We start from the raw sequence: 19,772 nt of genomic DNA, 5'->3' as shown, positions 1-19,772 counted from the left end.
GTTGAATGCTACAGTGAAAGCTGTGTGTGTTGCTACCGGAGGGTAATGCTCTTGGATACTGTGGCCGGCCCTGGAATGTAGTCTTTTCTGTTAGATTGGGTTGTGGGAGGATCCATTCTCCCGAGCACCCCTGCGCAGCCTGGGACTCCTGCGCTATGCCTGTGTGGTGTAGCAAGCACAGGTACTGCCCAATGTCCCAGCCCTTTTTTGCTTCCAGTTTGGATATGAGCTGCAGAGGAAGGGCTATTAAAGGAACTGCCTGAGGGAGGTACCAGAAGGAGGTCTGTAAACAAATTCTGTCATGGGTTGTGGGAAGAGGAACAATCCTTCCCTGAGCCACTGGCTCCAATCATTTCTACCCAGCAAGAGTGGCATTTGGGCAAAATATCGTAAACAAAAATATCGTGGGGCAAGAATATCTTGTAGGTAATTTTCAATGGGTAAGTAAAGTTTTACTGTATATAATCCATATATGTACCTCGAGAACATATATCTTCAAGTTATGTAGACCTTGAAATGAGAATAGTAAAATTATACTTAGCTATTTGCACTTACCTTCTTGCTATTCTTGTCCTCTATATTTTTGACACAATATTCTGTCCACACAATATTTGTGTTTTCGATTTTTGTCACTGACCATCTAGAGAGCTAGAAGGGGTCCTGGTGGATCAGCTCAAGGCCATCACTGAAGTTTCAGGTGGCTGAGACTGTTACTCTGTTCTGGTGACCATATCGAGGTCCGGGGATTACACCCCGACCAAGACGATACCACTACTGTGGTCTTACGGGGTTCATTGCGTGGTTGAGTTAAACTTGAGGTCACTCTGCTCCAACACACACATCTGTCGGGCTTCGGTTTACTAGAAGTAGGCATATGGTAATGCACCTGGTTAGGACGACCCCCTGAGAAGTTCACCCCTCTTGTCCTTTCAAGGAAGGCCAGTTACCTTTACGTGGACCACCCTGTTCTTTACTGGACCAGACCAGACTCGTCATATGGGACCCCGTCCACTTTTTTGACTCACCACGTTTCCCTTTGAAGTCAAGAGGAGGTAAAAAATGACAGAGGAATAGTTTTTGTTAAGAAATTCCTCATTGATCTTGGAGACCACACGAGCGGCGTAAAGTGCTGTGTTGCGTCACGTTGGGAAGGTCACTTGGTAGTAAAAATAGGTCCAGGCTCGTTCAGGGACCGCTAACTATTGGCACATTTTGAACTTAGAAATGCACCAATAGAAACTCAGCCTTTACGCTTATGATCTCTTGATGAAATCCAGTGACTATGCTGCACGTACAAATCTTCAATTCATGAATTTGGCTTTTTAGAGAGCTGCTAACCACCCGCGAGGGTGTCCAAGCGCTTGGGGTTCTGCTGCTCGGGTTGAATCAGTCGAAAAGCCAGGTTGTGAGTTCCTTTCTGAATTCCTGCAGGGAGGGTGAGGTCCATAGGTGGAGGGGGGGCCGTTCCAGCCCTTCGTGGCCAGGTAGAAGGAGCGTCCACCGCTCTCGCTTCCACAGATGCGGGGGTCTGGGAGAGGGAGGCGGAGGGCAGGTGTATGGAGGGTTGGTGGAAGCTCAGGCGATGGTTAATGTATGCTGGTCCCCGATTGTGCAGGGCTTTGTAGGCGTGCGTCTTGAAGACTTTTGCAACTTCCGAAGCTCCAGAACTGTTCCTCTGTGTACCAGTGTCACAGCAGACTGCCCGGGGTGGACCTGCAGCACCTTAAGTTATCAAGAGGGCTGCAGGGGGTGCTCTCCCATGCTTTACTTTGGAGTTTGGGCAGTAGCCCTAAGTCCCCAGTGCTTTGTGGGACTGGATAGCTGCGTGATGCCAGGAGAACGGGTAGCTCAGACTCTGCAGGGACACTCCTGCGGTGTGCTTGGTTGTGTACTGGACGAGGGAAAGCGACTGCTTCACCCACCAAACCTATGTTGTGCCCCTTGATTGGCATTTGACAACCCGTCTAAAAATGTAAGCCTGGACTCAGTCCACTCTTCACCCACTGTGCCTCCTTCACCCAGACGCAGACTAACCACTAATGCCAGGGTCTCCAACTCATTTGGAGTTGGCATGCCTTTGTCTCTTGGTTGAAATTATCGCATATTCTGAGTTTTTGTGGAATAACGTGCAGTTTTTGTTGCCGGGGACACCGAAATCCGCGTCATAGCAAATAACAGCTCTTTTCCATTTGTTGATCTGCCAACATTTAATAGATGGTGCGACATTTATCACACTTGGCTATACCTGACTATAGCCCACTGTGGCAAACATCGCAACCCTTATAATTTTGATCCCGGCAGAAACAGGTTTGCTCCGGGATATCAGTTTAATGGTCCACGTGTAATCAGACCCTTCATGGTTCATGTGGAGCAATCCTTTTCTTTTCACAGACTCGGTTGGCCTTACAGGAGTTATTCTTGGGAGGGCATTAGTGTTGTAGCTGTTGTAATCTTGTAACACTTATGAAAAATAAGTCTTTCGCTCACTCCAAGCTACTACAACCTAACATTAGGCCCACATATTTGTACGTGGCGATAGACAATTGGTGGCTAATCAGAACACCAACCTATCCGATGCCGTCTTGGCCTATCACACTCCATCAAGGCTTGGATGGGCAGATGTTTTTAAAACTGAGCCCAGCTGGATCTGAGATCCTGCCACTGATTACTAAAATCACCCTATGGGAGAATAAACGTTGGCTCTCCTCCATGGGTGCCTGCCCTCTCCAGTGTGGGTAGTAAGGTGTCTGGGGGTTGTGACAGATCTGAACTTGGAGTTGGATCAACTCAGTCTATTGCTTGTGAAATCCTCCTGGTTGAGCCTGAAAGGTCTGAAACAAATCTTCTGCTTTTTCTCCTTTACTCATCAGAATACTGAGAGAGATGCGGTCATACGTTTTGCAATTAAGTCTATTCAGGACTCCCCAAATCATGCATCCTCAAACTATAAGCTATGCAGAATGCCATGGTGAGATTGATTATCAGCATTCGCAAATTTGAAGGCGTCTAGCTGACTTCACCTCAGGTGACGAGGTAGATTTGGCCACCAGGCCTATTTGTTGTGCTTTCGTTCTCCAGTCAGCACCGGCAGCACCACTCGCGTTGACCTCTCGCAGGCTACCAGGTCGTTCCACAATGGCACCCCCGTTGCACTCTTAAGCACAGTTTTGTTGTCACTGCACACAGCGACCATGGGTCCCTCTCTCAATACAGGTCACTCCAAGATTTCTCACTCTCCTTCCTGGACAGTGTTTTCTCCTGCAGGGCCAGGCATACCCCTCCTCCCTCTCAGGAGCTAGGAAGGCTTCTAGGCGTCTTCAGGCAGGTCCTCAGCTCCTCCGGCAGAAGGAAGTGGCTTGTGGTGATGTCTCCCCACCTTTGGGAGACTGGCTGAGAGGTAGACACAGCCCTGGTTACACAGCAGCTCTTTCCTTGACCAAAATAAACTTGGGATTGGGACAAAGTGGGAGGGTATGGATCTAATATTGACACATACTTCCAGACATGGGGTGTCTTTAATTTTAGGACTGGTTGAGGCTCGTTCTCCTTCAAGTGTCCTTCTCAGACAGCGCTCTCCAGACACAGGCTCTGTGAAAAGGGATGATTTCCACTGCAGATGGCATTGGGGCTGTTTCCAAGCAGTAGCACTGACAACAGCACAATGAAATGTGAGTTTTCAGCTCCTGGCTGTCTCGAGCCTCCCTGAAGGAGGAATCACGGATACATATATGGCCCGGCCTGGCGTAGAAACATACACACCTTGAAGAGCTGAAACTCCTGCACCACTTTTTAGCTCTACCATCCACCCAATGGCGGTGCCCAGGAAGAATTCATCAGCAGCCCATTACCTGCAAAGGAAGCCCTCTCTCCTTCCTCCTCACTATGTTTGTAGAAGCTGCCTTCATCTTGTGCCCTGCTAAGCCAGGAGCCTCCTGGCTTCAGTACTCAATCAATCAAGTGACTTGTTAAGCTCAACTAATCATCCGTAAGGGTCTCCAGGCGCTGGGGGGGCTGCTGATCCCTCGATGAGGCTGTGGTTCAGTTGAAGAGCCAAGACTTGACGTCCTTTCTAAACTGAGGCAGAGATGGCGATTGCCTGAGGTGGAGGGCCAGGGTGTTCCAGGTCTTTGCTGTGAGGCAGGAGAAGGATCTTCCTCTAGCAATGGTGTTGCAGATCTGTGGAGAATGGCCAGGGCCAGTTGGATGAGCAGATGTCTCTGGTGGGTGTGTGGAATGTTATGGGATAGTTGAGGTATGCAGGTCTTGCATTGTGTAGGGCTTTGTAGGCATGTTTGAGGAGCTTGAAGGGGATTCGTTTGTTGACTGGGATTAGTCGAGGTCTCTCAGATAGCTGATCATGTGGCTGCAGCGGGGGATATTGCGGATGAGTCTGGCAGCATCATTCTGAATGTTCTGCAGTTTCTTGAGCAGTTTCTAGGGGATGCCGTCATAGAGTGTGTTGCTGTAGCAGAGTCTGCTGATGATTATTACATGGGTGACCATCTTTCTGTACTCGTGAGGATCCTCGAACAAACACACTGAATCCTACTACCATTCAAGTATGATAGACAGAAAGTACATTCACTCAACATTCACACAGAAAGTCAGCGGAAGGTGTTGATTCCACCCATAACCGTGGACCTTTACAGGAGAGGGATCAGTGGGTCAAGCTATCTTAGATACAGACAAAAGGGTCTGGTCACACTGCACAGTATGAAACACAGTTCCCTGTCACCACCACTTCACTTGATGAACCCTGAACAATAAGTCCCCTGTTCGCTATGAGCACCTGCTTGGTGCACCCGTCCAGGTCACACGATAGGTTGCGGACAGCACATTGTCAGGAACAGACCTTGGTGTCGCTGCACACGCTAGATTAGCTCTCCATGAAATCAGAGATCAATGCCATCTCCTCCGCATGCTTCATCACTCAGCGCATGCTACGTAAGATCTTAAAGTGGCTACCCCTACACACGAGATGCACTGTGACTCAGGCCCTCATCACCAGCCGACTGGACTAAAGCAACGCCCTCTTTGTAGGAATCGCCGCACACCTCCTACAGAGACTTCAGACCATACAGAATGCCGCAGCCAGATTCATCCCCAGACTTCACTGACAAACCCACATCACACCCCACATCGGGCAACTCCACTGGCTCCCTGTACAGAAGAAATGCCAATTCAAGCTGCCGATCCATGCACACAAGGCTGTCCACAACCAGATTTTGCTTTTAGATGTAAGAGGACACTAGGATTACTTTAGTACAATTCCCCCCACACCCCTCTCAGAGCCATAGGTGAGTGTGGGTGAAAACTTCGTCCACCTTGAAAATACCGACAGGGAGTAGGGTTAGCCCAGGGATCCTTTACCACAAGGGTAAGGGCTTCGCCTGGGTTCATTCCCATGCACTATATCATGCCAAGAATAAATGTGGTAACCCCCGGCACCCATGTTAGAACACTCCTGGACCTGTGGAAGATCAAAAGAGCACTGAACCTGCTATTTGAGAACTGAGAAGAGCCCTAAAGAGTGGACCTGGTCTCTCTTGTACCTAGGCCAAGGGTGTGGACTTCAAGGTTCACACGCTGACCTCATGTTCAAGCTAGAGGTATACAACAAGGTACAAGATGCCTTTCCTGCAACTGACCAGTGGCGGCTTACAGTGGGAGTTCTGCGGGGCGGTGAGGCGAGGTGGAGGAGGGGCAGGGTAGGGGGGTAGTGGAGTCAGACACACAACGTCCACGATTAAAGTAAGTAAATAAATAAATAAACTATTTACCTGGCGCTTACTGCATTGCCGAGTTGGCGTCTTATGTCCAACTCCACTACCCCCCACCCTGCCCCTCCCCATCCCGCCCTGCAGCACTCCTACTGCGAGCCGCCACTACAACGGACCAACTGATCAGTGGCCACAGGACCGGACTGGACTCTGCTTGCTGCCCTGCGAGTCTCTACGAGCCTCCCTTGAGGAGGTGGGAAACTTTAGAAGTGTACTCTTGTGGTGCATTGTGACGTAACGTTAGAATATCAACTCTTTCACCAAGTCCAACCTGGTTAGTATGTCTGACCCACGCTTCATTGCGGTCTGCATTAAATTACGCTTCTTCTTCTACAGCGACCATTAGCTCTTACTGACACTTTATGCTTCTTGGTGCTATTTCTACTTACACCTTTAAAAATTAATATCTCCAGCTCGCCCTATTGCATTTTTGTCATTTTGTTTATTACATTTTACTCTATTTTCTCTAATTCATTTTGGGATTCTTTTGCGTTTTGACTGTTAAACTGTTTTAGTGTTGCATACATACTTTACGCATTGCTTGTAAGTTAAGCATGTCTGCTATGCCACACAGCTACCAAGAGGTTGAGTTCAGGTTAATAAAGTGACTTTAAGTGTTTACCCTGGCAAGGGTTGTGGTTGTTACATGAGGTGGGTGTTCACCCCCTCAATTAATACCTCAATTTCTTACCAAGATGGTTTAATTAGGAAAGTATTACTGAGAAAACATGCATTTTTTGTAATTGTTGTAACAAGTGGTATATGTCAACGTTTTTTCTTAACTGGGAATCTAGATGGAGCATAAAACTGTTTTCCATTGTTAACGTATATCCAGTTGCATATTTAATGCACTGCCTGATTTCTAAGTACAATAACATTTTATTCCAGTTTTTTTAAAAACTTTAACATTTTTGATTTAATTGTAGATCCTTAAAATAATTTTCATTTGAAGCTATTTCCTTTACTTTTTTTTATTCATTTGCATTTTCTTAACATTGTTTTTATTTGATTTAGTTTTCCCCAATGTATTTTCTCCGTTTTTGTTTTTCCATTTATTCACATATATCACACTTTCATTGCATGTTCCAAGATGGCGCCTTTATTGCAAGAGTTAGGGGAGTTCACCGAGGCACCCTAGCACTTGCACATGGTTTGTGCTGACATTGCTATTCACATGAATTCAAAATGTTTTGTGGGTGCTGTTTGTAGAGCGCTCGGTGTACCTTGCTGCTAGGAAATCGGCAAAAAAGAATGTGCCAAACGGCCAGATTTTTACAGAGAACATTTCTTATGCAGCAAAGCAGGACATTGCCGTAGCTTTGAGAAAGCTGTCACACAAATGACAGAAAAGGGCTAAAACATCTTCTGGTTCTAAATTGTGTGGGAATGTTTAAACTCTGGGGTGGGCGAGAACTTTATAAAGGTGTGAAAAAGTTACATATTGTAAACAAAGCCTCGGTTGCTGAACTAACAGAAGAATGTACCTTCCACAAGGAGAAGCCGGTGGACCTTGTTTTCACTTGGATGCTGTTTGTCCTTCCTCTTCCCCTTGCAGTTGGCTGGTGAATGTCGTGACGGAGCTGCTTCTGCTGCTGTTGGAGCTGCACCCAGAGTGGAGTGGACATGTCCGGCTGGTCCAGATGGCTGCCCTCACCACCTGGATCATTGCGGTAATCAGTTTAGAAGACTTTACTTTTTTTTTTTGTCCTCATATTGCGAAAATTCTATGTGTATGGAATTTCAGGTCTCTGCCTCTGAACGTTTGTACCGTCACTGCCCCTTGGTCTCTCTTAGTTGGGGAGTTTCCCTTATTTCGCTGTATCAGAGGAGTCCCTTTAAGCCATTTACATATTAACATTTCTGCTGTCGGGAGGAGGGGAGCTAGCCACCTTGGCTACTCTATGAGTATTGTACTCATCAACCAGATGACGCTTTCGCATTAATCATAGGACCGTGTGTTCTGCCCTTACATTGGAGGTCAGGTGGTTTTCCATGATTTCCCAGTATTTACATCTCTTGCTAGCTTTCCCTCTTCTATCTAGTCTGTTTATCTTGAAGGCTGAATTCATCCATTCTCCATGTGTTGGAGGCGATGGGCCGATTCACTTAATACAAATCTCCCTCCTTGCTATCACCATTAATACGAAGAGTAGATTTGCCTCACTTACTGTTAATTTATGCCCTTCTGCTGTGTTACCGATCCCAAAGAGAATAAGACTTGTACTTACGTTTAGTTGTCTTTGGAAAATCGAGCTTAGAGTCTTACCAACTTCTTCCCAAAACTTTTCCAGGGATGGGCAGTTCCAGAACATGTGGACATCGTCTGCTCTCTCTTCTCCACATTTAGGGCACCTTTTCACTCCTGCATTTTTAAATTTTGATAGTCTTTTCGGTGTCCAGTACGCCCTGTGTAGTGTGTAAAGATGATTTCTTTTCAAGGCTGCTGTTTTTAATGTTGACCAACATTTCTTTAGAGACTCTTGCCATATTCTGCCTAGGTCTACCATAGGCAGGTCTCTCCCCCAGATTTGATCTTAAGTCTGAATACTTTCCTCGTCTGCCATTATAAAGGTCCAGTACCACTTTGCAATTTCCTTATTTATGGGTAAAATTTGTATCATTTCTTTTTCAAGATTTTTACTGTCTTTGTCGTATGCCGGAATTGTTTTTGCCCAACTGTTTAGTTGATAGAACTTAAATTTGGAGACTGTCCCGTTGGAAATCGTGTACAGTTCTTCCCAGGAGATTAGTGTTGATCCGTTTAGAAGTTGGCCCCAGTGTTTAATGTCAGTTTGTTTCAGAGGATTAGCCATAGCGTCTTTTAGGCAATCCGGGGTTCCTGGTGAGTCCCATACCGGTGCCATTGAACTGTAATAGGGAATATTTGGGATTGTTCTAATTTGGAGCCATAATTTAGCTGCCTCCTTTAGTATCTTTAGTTTGATTTTTTGAAGTACTTTTGGTGTCCTAACTTGAAAAGAAAATGATCCTCAGCTTCTGTCATTGCCTGTAAGTGTTCCGGGTAATATTGATGAATTTTTAAAAGGGTTCGCATATTTTTAAAGTGAAATGCCCTGTGATATTCCGCCAGGTCTGGGCTTCCCTCCGTTCTCTTTTTTCCTCCTGAGTTTTTTCCATGATATTCTTGTTCCTTTAGAGGCCCATATGAAGCTAGTGATTTCCCCCTGCAATTTTTTTAGTGCAGCTTTTTTAAATTCTAGCGGAATGGTGTTAAAGAGGTATGTATATTTAGGTAGCACACTCATTTCTATGATGTTAGACCTCCCTATAAAGCTTAAGGGTAGGCTGGACCACACTTTGAGTAGTTTCCTTACTTCGCGTGCCACTCTGTTTAGATTATTCTGTGGAATTTTGTCTAGGTCCTGACTCACTAAAATACCCAGGTATTTTATCTCTTGCCTGACGTTTGGGCTGTTGAAGTGTGTGTTCCATGCCATGATTTCTGTTTTGGTGTGGTTAACTAAATATCCTGAGACCTCTCCAAAGTTGCTTAAGATGTTTTCTATGGCTAGCTTAGAGTTGGCATAGTTATCTGTGAATAGCATCAGGTCATCTGCGTAAAGTGCAATCTTTTTTTCCCATCCCTGATGTTTAAAGAGGGTTATTTCCTTGCTGTTTCTAAGTTTGTTTGCTAATGGCTCGATGTATAGATTAAAAAGCAGGGGACATCCCTGTCTGGTGCCTCTTTCTATTCTGATGTCATTTGTAAGATTGCCATTAACTAGAATTTTGGATCTTGGAGTTTTATAAATTTCTCCTTCGGCATGTAAAAAGGAGTTACCTAGATTATTTTTGGTCATTATTTTATTCAGAAATGCCCAGTTTACTCTGTCAAATGCCTTAGCGGCATCGACAGTCAGTATCGTAAGAGGGATCTTCTTTGGTATGGCAATATCTATGGCGCTCAGAAGTTTGTGTGTAAGTTTGTGTAGTTGTCTTCCTTTTGTAAAGCCTTTCTGGTCTGGATGTATAAGCTGGGGCATGAGTCTTCCCAGTCTAGCTGCCATTATCTTTGTAAATATTTTATAGTCTGCGTTGAGCAGGGACATTGGGCGGTAGGATTTGCATTTTGTAGGGTCTTTCCCTGGTTTTAAGATGATAGTTATTACCGCGTCGTTCCAAGAATCAGGCAGCTTGTCATGTTGTTTGAAAGACAGATTTACCAGCTCCGTTATATATGGGGATAGAGTTTCCATTAAAATCATGTAAAGTTCATTTGGCAAAGCATCTGGACCTGCGGCTCTACCTTTCTTCAGGGTTCTTATTACGTCCTTTACCTCGGTGATTGTGATTTCTTTATTTAACTCACCTTTCTCATCTTCAGATAAGGCTAAAAACGGCATGTCTCCTAAGTAATCCTCTATCTGTTCCTCAGATGGGCTGATGTCCTCGGTGTATAGTTCAGAGAAAAAAGTCGCAAATTCTCTTATGATTGCCTCTTCCTCTGTGGTCAAACTTGGTTGATTATGTTGCTTTAGGCCCCTTACTTTATTTCTTGCCATGTCGGTCTTTAACTTCCATGCAAGCCATTTTCCGCAGCCTTCTCCATACTCGTGATTTGCTATCCTGCTTGCTTCCCATTTCATTCGTACTCTATCCTCAAGAATATCGCTTAGGGAGTCTTTCTGTTTTTGTCTGTCCTTTTGTAGGTTTTCTTTCTTATCTAGTTCTCTTTCCGCTAATATTTGGGTATCTAGGGTGTTTATACTTTTTTCCAGATCTATTATCTCTTGCCTCATCTTCTTAGATTTATATGTTCCTAGGCTAAGTAACTTGCCCCTTATCACAGCCATATATGTATCCCAGGTAACCTGTTTTGTTGTACCTATTTTATTGTTTTCAAAAAAGTTTTCTGTTTCTGCTCTAAGTTCCTGTATGATTTGCTGGTCTAACAACATAGCCCTTTGTACTGTAAATCTCTTTTGCGTTTGGACTGCATTTATTTGAACAGTTAGCTGTACAGCGGAATGGTCTGATAGGTGGGCTGGTATGTGGATTAAGTTTGTTACGCTTTCCAGTAGGCTTCTATCTATCAAGAAGTAGTCTATTCTTGACCTGTGTCCTAGCTTTTTGTTATGTAGTGTGTAAGGCTGACTCTTGTCTCCTTTTTCCATCCATACATCTATCAGATCTAAGTCCCTTCTATATATATTCCAATCCACTCCCTCATTTTCAGTACATTTAGTTGCCTTCCTGGGGGGGACCTGTCTACTCTAGGGTCTATATGAGGTTGAAATCTCCTCCCAGGATTACCGGGGTAGTGGCTAATAACAGGTGTGTGTATAGATTTTGAAGGGGCTCGGGGTCATCAAGATTGGGGCAGTAGTAGCCTGCAATTGTGTATGAGGTGTTTCCCATTTTTATTCTAGCTAGTGCCCACCTACCCTTACTATCGACTTCCGAGGATTCCAAAGTTGCTTTTAGTGAATTTGTAATGATAAAGGCTACTCCTTTGATGTTGCACCCTTGGTTTGTACAGACGTACTTATCGACCCATCTTAGGTTTTTCATAGCCTGATCCCATTCCTCCTTTAGGAGATGCGTCTCTTGTAAAATAATGATCTCGCTTTCAGCTGTCTTGAGGTATTCTAGGATTTTATTCCTCCTGCTTTTTGTCCTCATGCCAGTTACGTTCCAGCAGAGTATTTTAATTCTTTTACTAATTTCTCCCATCTGTCATGTTTGTTGTTAGTGCATTTTGGTTGCAGATTCCCGATGTTTTGGCAGGGGCTTCGACTTTCCGTTCCTTCCATTTTTTCCCATATTTGAGGATTATTTTTTTTGTTTTTTTCCCCATTTTGCTCCCCACCCATTTTTTGTTTTCTGAGTTTTTTTTGTTTTTTCTTTCTTGTACTTTGTCCTTACCCTCCCTGGGAAAGCCTCCTTCTTCTTTTCTTGGGGTTTTCATCTTAACCCCTTTGTAGCTCCTTAACTCTTGACTTGACTTGTGTGTGGTGTTTTTGCTTATCGCGCCCTACACCGACCTATTCTATGTATTCTTGTATGCAATTTTTTTTTTTTTTTTTAGTTCCATCTTGAAATCATTTTTAGCTTGTGGGATCTTCCATCCGAATATTATCTCGCATTAGCCCGAGAAGACTTTTCACCTCTTCAGGATCTCTAATGTTCCTCATTTTATTGAGCCACATGATTCTTAACGAGGGTGGAAACTTCATTTGTACTGTGGCACCCAATGATTGTAGTTCTGGCATGAGTTTCCCCAACTCCCATTGCCTATCTTGCGATGCTTTGGACATATCGGACCTGATCCTGAAGGACCATGAGCCTTTACTGAAGTTACCTTTTTTCAGGGCCTCACCGAGAATCTTCTCTTTTAATGTGTAAGTTTTAAAGTTAATGAGTATTTTCCTAGGTGTTTTCCTTTCTTTATTTTTTCCGAATGGGTCTCTGTGAACTCTTTGCATATCTTCCTCTAACTGCTCTGCATCAATCCAGGGAAAATGTTCCACCAGGAGTTCTACGATAAATTTCTTGATGTCGGTCCCTTCTTCATTCTCTGGCACATTTAGGATTCGTTTGTTTTTCCTGGCTTGATTTTCAAGCGATTCCACCTTCTTGCTCATATATTTCCCCTCCTGTTTTAATGTGCTTAACTCTTTCCGGTTGCTTTCCACCCTTTTGTTCAAGACGCTTACTTCTCCTTCCACAGCTGTCACTCTCACTCCTAGTGCATTTAGTTTACAGTCCAACTTCTCGCATACTTCTTGAATTTTGTCTTGTTTGGCCTCTGATATGGTAAACGTGTCCCTCATCTCAGTCCATATTCTCTCCAGAAACTCATCCGTTTGATTTTTAGAACTTGCTTTTTCAGCCTCTCGTGTCTTTTGCACGACCACAGTCCCGGTTTCCTCGTTCATCTCCATTTCTTCGTTATTTTTGTCCCGAGTATTTTTTGCTGTGGCTGCCTCCGCCATGTCTTGAGGTACAGGGATAGTTACTGATTTCTCTATGAGCTGCGTATGAGTATGACTTTTATCCTCCGTCTTCTTAGGCTCTGCTCTGTTGGTGTTTGGCGCCTTTTGAAGTATTTTAGGGCTCTCGTTTTGAAATGAAAGAACAGTTGCTATTGTGGGGAATTGGTTATTTTGTAACTGTGCTAGTACAAGCTCGGGCTTTCTGATAATGGTTCAAGCTGATTCGCCTTGTCCCTCACCGTGTGTAACTGCTGTTGTTTTTGAACTTTAAAAAAAAGTTCTCCGAGAGGGGGTAATCTTGAGCTTACTTTTCAAGGCTGAGTCGATTTTATCTCCAACAATTTGTTTCCCACTGTCAATGTTATTTTTGGTGGTTTCTTGGGGCGTCTTTTGAGTTTTTCTATTATTAACTTCCCTTGAAGTAATGTTCTTTGGATACTGCTCCTGTTTGAGAAAGCTTCTGTTTCTGAGGCTATAGCTAGATACTACGTTCAGCGGTCTTCTTTTTTTTCTGCGCCTCTTTGATTTCCTGTTATTGGAACCCCCAAGCTCTTGTGCCCAGTAGTTGTATCCTTATCCTGCACTGCTTCTCTGCTTTCTCTGGCCCCCCCTTCTTCACCCCCCTCCTCTCTCACTCCCAGTACCTCGCTCATGTGTTGTGACATAATGTAATCTTCCTCGTTGTTTTGGTCTTTTGTCAGCGCTACACCTAGTTTTGCAAAGTTGGTGACAAGGGGGTCAGCAATACGCTTCCTTGTGCTAGTTGCACTGTTTGAATTAGAAGCTGGAGCCTCCCAGCTTGCACTCCCTTTCTTGTGCTCCTCGCGCGAAAGCAAAACCAACTCCGGCTTGTCTCTGCTGCTTATGCCCCGGAACTGAAAGCCGACCCTCCCGGAAGCTTTCCTACAGGTCGCTCTAGCTCTCCCTGCTGCTGCCCAGACTCCCGTGTAATCAGCCGTGCCGCTCTTCACACTCTGCGTATAGGGGATATCAAACTCCCTCCGTGGCGGGGGTGTCTGTCGGGAACTAGGTAAGCAACCATCTTCTTTTATATCGTTGTACCGTACTCCTCGGAAAATATGCTGATATACATGTTCCTTATTCGGCCTGGACCTCTGATAGGTCTACATTCCTACCGTCTACTGTACTCATTTTCTTGATGGTGGCGGTGTAGTCTAGCGCAGTTTTCTCGTGGTCCTCCAGCTGGATTCGCGGAGCTTTCCAACCGGGCGTCCTACCCGGCCGCCATCTTCCCCTTCTGGATGACGGTCTTAGAAGACTTTACTACTCAGCCAACCGCCTAAGACTGTTCCAAGTCACTGGTGAGAAGTCCGTACAAACTTAGCGTCTACCCAGGCAGCAACCATTGGGCATGCAGCATCTCCGCTTGAGTGATACCCAGAGCAGCATCTCCGCTTGAGTGATACCCAGGGCAGCATCTCCGCTTGAGTGATACCCAGGGCAGCATCTTCGCTTGAGTGACGCCCTGGGCAGCATCTTCACTTGAGTGACACCCAGACCAGTATCTTCACTTGAGTGATACCCAGGGCAGCATCTTTTCTTGAGTAATACCCAGTGCAGCATCTTCGCTTGAGTGACACCCAGAGCAGTATCTTCACTTGAGTGATACCCAGGGCAGTATATTCACTTGAGTGATACCCAGGGCAGCATCTTTTCTTGAGTGATACCCAGGGCAGCATCTTCACTTGAGTGATACCCAGGGCAGCATCTTCACTTGAGTGATACCCAGAGCAGCATCTTTTCTTAAGTGATACCCCAGGCAGAATCTTCACTTGAGTGATACCCAGGGCAGCATCTTCACTTGAGTGATAGCCAGGGCAGCATCTTCACTTGAGTGATACCCAGGGCAGCATCTTCACTTGAGTGATAGCCAGGGCAGTATCTTCACTTGAGTGATACCCAGGTCAGTATCTTCAATTGAGTGATACCCAGGGCAGCATATTTTCTTGAGTGATACCCAGGGCAGCATCTTTTCTTGAGTGATACCCAGGGCAGCATCTTTTCTTGAGTGATACCCAGGGCAGCATCTTTTCTTGAGTGATACCCAGGGCAGCATCTTTTCTTGAGTGATACCCAGGGCAGCATCTTTTCTTGAGTGATACCCAGGGCAGTATCTTCACTTGAGTGATACCCAGGGCAGTATCTTCACTTGAGTGATACCCAGGTCAGTATCTTCAATTGAGTGATACCCAGGGCAGCATCTTTTCTTGAGTGATACCCAGGGCAGCATCTTTTCTTGAGTGATACCCAGGGCAGCATCTTTTCTTGAGTCATACCCAGGGCAGCATCTTTTCTTGAGTGATACCCAGGGCAGTACCTTTTCTTGAGTGATACCCAGGGCAGGATTTTCACTTAAGTGATCCCCCTGGCAGCATCTTCACTTGAGTGATACCCAGGGCAGCACCTTTTCTTGAGTGATACCCAGGGCAGCATCTTTTCTTGAGTGATACCCAGGGCAGCATCTTCACTTGAGTGATACCCAGAGCAGTATCGTCACTTGAGTGACACCCAGAGCAGTATCTTCTTCACTTCAGTGATACCCAGGGCAGCATCTTCACTTGAGTGATAGCCAGGGCAGTATCTTCACTTGAGTGATACCCAGGTCAGTATCTTCAATTGAGTGATACCCAGGGCAGCATCTTTTCTTGAGTGATACCCAGGGTAGCATCTTTTCTTGAGTGATACCCAGGGCAGCATCTTTTCTTGAGTGATACCCAGGGCAGCATCTTTTCTTGAGTGATACCCAGGGCAGCATCTTTTCTTGAGTGATACCCAGGGCAGTATCTTCACTTGAGTGATACCCAGGTCAGTATCTTCAATTGAGTGATACCCAGGGCAGCATCTTTTCTTGAGTGATACCCAGGGCAGGATCTTTTCTTGAGTGATACCCAGGGCAGCATCTTTTCTTGAGTCATACCCAGGGCAGCATCTTTTCTTGAGTGATACCCAGGGCAGTACCTTTTCTTGAGTGATACCCAGGGCAGGATTTTCACTTAAGTGATCTCCCTGGCAGCATCTTCACTTGAGTGATACCCAAGGCAGCACCTTTTCTTGAGTGATACCCCTGGCAGTATCTTTTCTTGAGTGATACCCAGGGCAGCATCTTTTCTTGAGTGATACCCAGGGCAGCATCTTTTCTTGAGTGATACCCAGGGCAGCATCTTCACTTGAGTGATACCCAGAGCAGTATCTTCACTTGAGTGATACCCAGAGCAGTATCTTCACTTGAGTGATACCCAGAGCAGTATCTTCACTTGAGTGATACCCAGGCAGCTTCTTCACTTGAGTGATACCCAGGGCAGCATCTTCACTTGAGTGATACCCAGGGCAGCATCTTTTCTTGAGTGATACCCAGGGCAGCATCTTTTCTTGAGTCATACCCAGGGCAGCATCTTTTCTTGAGTGATACCCAGGGCAGTACCTTTTCTCGAGTGATACCCAGGGCAGGATGTTCACTTAAGTGATCCCCCTGGCAGCATCTTCACTTGAGTGATACCCAGGGCAGCACCTTTTCTTGAGTGATACCCATGGCAGGATTTTCACTTAAGTGATACCCCTGGCAGAATCTTCACTTGAGTGACACCCAAGCAGCATCTTTTCTTGAGTGATACCCAGGGCAGTATATTCACTTGAGTGATACCCAGGGAAGCATCTTCACTTGAGTGATACCCAGAACAGTATCTTCCATTGAGTGTTACCCAGGGCAGCATCTTCACTTGAGTGATACCCAGAGCAGTATCGTCACTTGAGTGACACCCAGAGCAGTATCTTCACTTGAGTGATAGCCAGGGCAGCATCTTCACTTGAGTGATAGCCAGGGCAGCATCTTCACTTGAGTGATAGCCAGGGCAGTATCTTCACTTGAGTGATACCCAGGGCAGCATCTTTTCTTGAGTGATACCCAGGGCAGCATCTTTTCTTGAGTGATACCCAGGGCAGCATCTTTTCTTGAGTGATACCCAGGGCAGTATTTTCACTTGAGTGATACCCCTGGCAGCATCTTTTCTTGAGTGATACCCCTGGCAGTATCTTTTCTTGAGTGATACCCCTGGCAGCATCTTTTCTTGAGTGATACCCAGGGCAGCATCTTCACTTGAGTGATACCCAGAGCAGTATCTTCACTTGAGTGATACCCAGAGCAGTATCTTCACTTGAGTGATACCCAGAGCAGTATCTTCACTTGTGTGATACCCAGAGCAGTATCTTCACTTGAGTGATACCCAGAGCAGTATCTTCACTTGAGTGATACCCAGAGCAGTATCTTCACTTGAGTGATACCCAGAGCAGTATCTTCACTTGAGTGATACCCAGAGCAGTATCTTCACTTGAGTGATACCCAGGGCAGCATCTTTTCTTGAGTGATACCCAGGGCAGCATCTTTTCTTGAGTGATACCCAGGGCAGCATCTTTTCTTGAGTGATACCCAGGGCAGCATCTTTTCTTGAGTGATACCCAGGGCAGTATTTTCACTTGAGTGATACCCCTGGCAGCATCTTTTCTTGAGTGATACCCCTGGCAGTATCTTTTCTTGAGTGATACCCAGGGCAGTATCTTTTCTTGAGTGATACCCAGAGCAGTATCTTCACTTGAGTGATACCCAGAGCAGTATCTTCACTTGAGTGATACCCAGGGCAGCATATTTTCTTGAGTGATACCCAGGGCAGCATCTTTTCTTGAGTGATACCCAGGGCAGCATCTTTTCTTGAGTGATACCCAGGGCAGTATTTTCACTTGAGTGATACCCCTGGCAGCATCTTTTCTTGAGTGATACCCAGGGCAGCATCTTCACTTGAGTGATACCCAGAGCAGTATCTTCACTTGAGTGATACCCAGAGCAGTATCTTCACTTGAGTGATACCCAGAGCAGTATCTTCACTTGAGTGATACCCAGAGCAGTATCTTCACTTGAGTGATACCCAGAGCAGTATCTTCACTTGAGTGATACCCAGAGAAGTATCTTCACTTGAGTGATATTCCGGGCAGCATCTTCACTTGAGTGATACCCAGGACAGCATCTTTTCTTGAGTGTTACCCAGGGCAGCATCTTCACTTGAGTGACACCCAGGGCAGCATCTTCGCTTGAGTGATACCCAGAGAAGTATCTTCACTTGAGTGACACCCAGAGCAGCATCTTCACTTGAGTGATACCCCAGTAGCATCTTCACTTGAGTGATACCCCAGGGCAGCATCCTCACTTGAGTGATACCCAGGGCAGCATCTTTTCTTGAGTGATTCCCTGGGCAGCATCTTTGCTTGAGTGATACCCAGAGCAGTATCTTCACTTGAGTGATACCCAGGGCAGCATCTTTTCTTGAGTGATACCCAGGGCAGTACCTTTTCTCGAGTGATACCCAGGGCAGGATGTTCACTTAAGTGATCCCCCTGGCAGCATCTTCACTTGAGTGATACCCAGGGCAGCACCTTTTCTTGAGTGATACCCATGGCAGGATTTTCACTTAAGTGATACCCCTGGCAGAATCTTCACTTGAGTGACACCCAAGCAGCATCTTTTCTTGAGTGATACCCAGGGCAGTATATTCACTTGAGTGATACCCAGGGAAGCATCTTCACTTGAGTGATACCCAGAACAGTATCTTCCATTGAGTGTTACCCAGGGCAGCATCTTCACTTGAGTGATACCCAGAGCAGTATCGTCACTTGAGTGACACCCAGAGCAGTATCTTCACTTGAGTGATAGCCAGAGCAGTATCTTCACTTGAGTGATAGCCAGGGCAGCATCTTCACTTGAGTGATAGCCAGGGCAGCATCTTCACTTGAGTGATAGCCAGGGCAGTATCTTCACTTGAGTGATACCCAGGGCAGTATCTTCACTTGAGTGATACCCAGGTCAGTATCTTCAATTGAGTGATACCCAGGGCAGCATCTTTTCTTGAGTGATACCCAGGGCAGCATCTTTTCTTGAGTGATACCCAGGGCAGCATCTTTTCTTGAGTGATACCCAGGGCAGTATTTTCACTTGAGTGATACCCCTGGCAGCATCTTTTCTTGAGTGATACCCCTGGCAGTATCTTTTCTTGAGTGATACCCCTGGCAGCATCTTTTCTTGAGTGATACCCAGGGCAGCATCTTCACTTGAGTGATACCCAGAGCAGTATCTTCACTTGAGTGATACCCAGTTCAGTATCTTCACTTGAGTGATACCCAGAGCAGTATCTTCACTTGTGTGATACCCAGAGCAGTATCTTCACTTGAGTGATACCCAGAGCAGTATCTTCACTTGAGTGATACCCAGAGCAGTATCTTCACTTGAGTGATACCCAGAGCAGTATCTTCACTTGAGTGATACCCAGAGCAGTATCTTCACTTGAGTGATACCCAGAGCAGTATCTTCACTTGAGTGATACCCAGGGCAGCATCTTTTCTTGAGTGATACCCAGGGCAGCATCTTTTCTTGAGTGATACCCAGGGCAGCATCTTTTCTTGAGTGATACCCAGGGCAGCATCTTTTCTTGAGTGATACCCAGGGCAGTATTTTCACTTGAGTGATACCCCTGGCAGCATCTTTTCTTGAGTGATACCCCTGGCAGTATCTTTTCTTGAGTGATACCCAGGGCAGTATCTTTTCTTGAGTGATACCCAGGACAGCATCTTTTCTTGAGTGTTACCCAGGGCAGCATCTTCACTTGAGTGATACCCAGAGCAGTATCTTCACTTGAGTGATACCCAGAGCAGTATCTTCACTTGAGTGATACCCAGGGCAGCATATTTTCTTGAGTGATACCCAGGGCAGCATCTTTTCTTGAGTGATACCCAGGGCAGCATCTTTTCTTGAGTGATACCCAGGGCAGTATTTTCACTTGAGTGATACCCCTGGCAGCATCTTTTCTTGAGTGATACCCCTGGCAGTATCTTTTCTTGAGTGATACCCAGGGCAGCATCTTCACTTGACTGACACCCAGGGCAGCATCTTCGCTTGAGTGATACCCAGAGAAGTATCTTCACTTGAGTGATATTCCGGGCAGCATCTTCACTTGAGTGATACCCAGGACAGCAT

General features: G+C 45.7%; 1 protein-coding gene across 2 annotated transcripts in view; it reads left to right on the top strand.

Annotated features, from left to right (window-relative positions):
* LOC147718335 (G protein-coupled receptor 143-like) overlaps positions 1–19,772 on the top strand; it is a 164,656-nt gene that overhangs the window by 100,826 nt on the left and 44,058 nt on the right. For both annotated transcript variants that reach the window (XM_086966702.1, XM_086966701.1), the window contains exon 8: positions 7,336–7,450. In XM_086966702.1, the coding sequence (XP_086822828.1) occupies positions 7,336–7,450 (115 nt within the window). The remainder of the gene's footprint in view (positions 1–7,335; positions 7,451–19,772) is intronic.

Source organism: Lissotriton vulgaris, chromosome 4_1, assembly GCF_964263255.1.
Source record: "Lissotriton vulgaris chromosome 4_1, aLisVul1.2, whole genome shotgun sequence".
In the NCBI taxonomy this organism is placed as follows: Eukaryota; Metazoa; Chordata; class Amphibia; order Caudata; family Salamandridae; genus Lissotriton; species Lissotriton vulgaris.
Note: the sequence above shows the minus strand (reverse complement) of the source record. Positions and strands in the feature narration are given on the sequence as shown.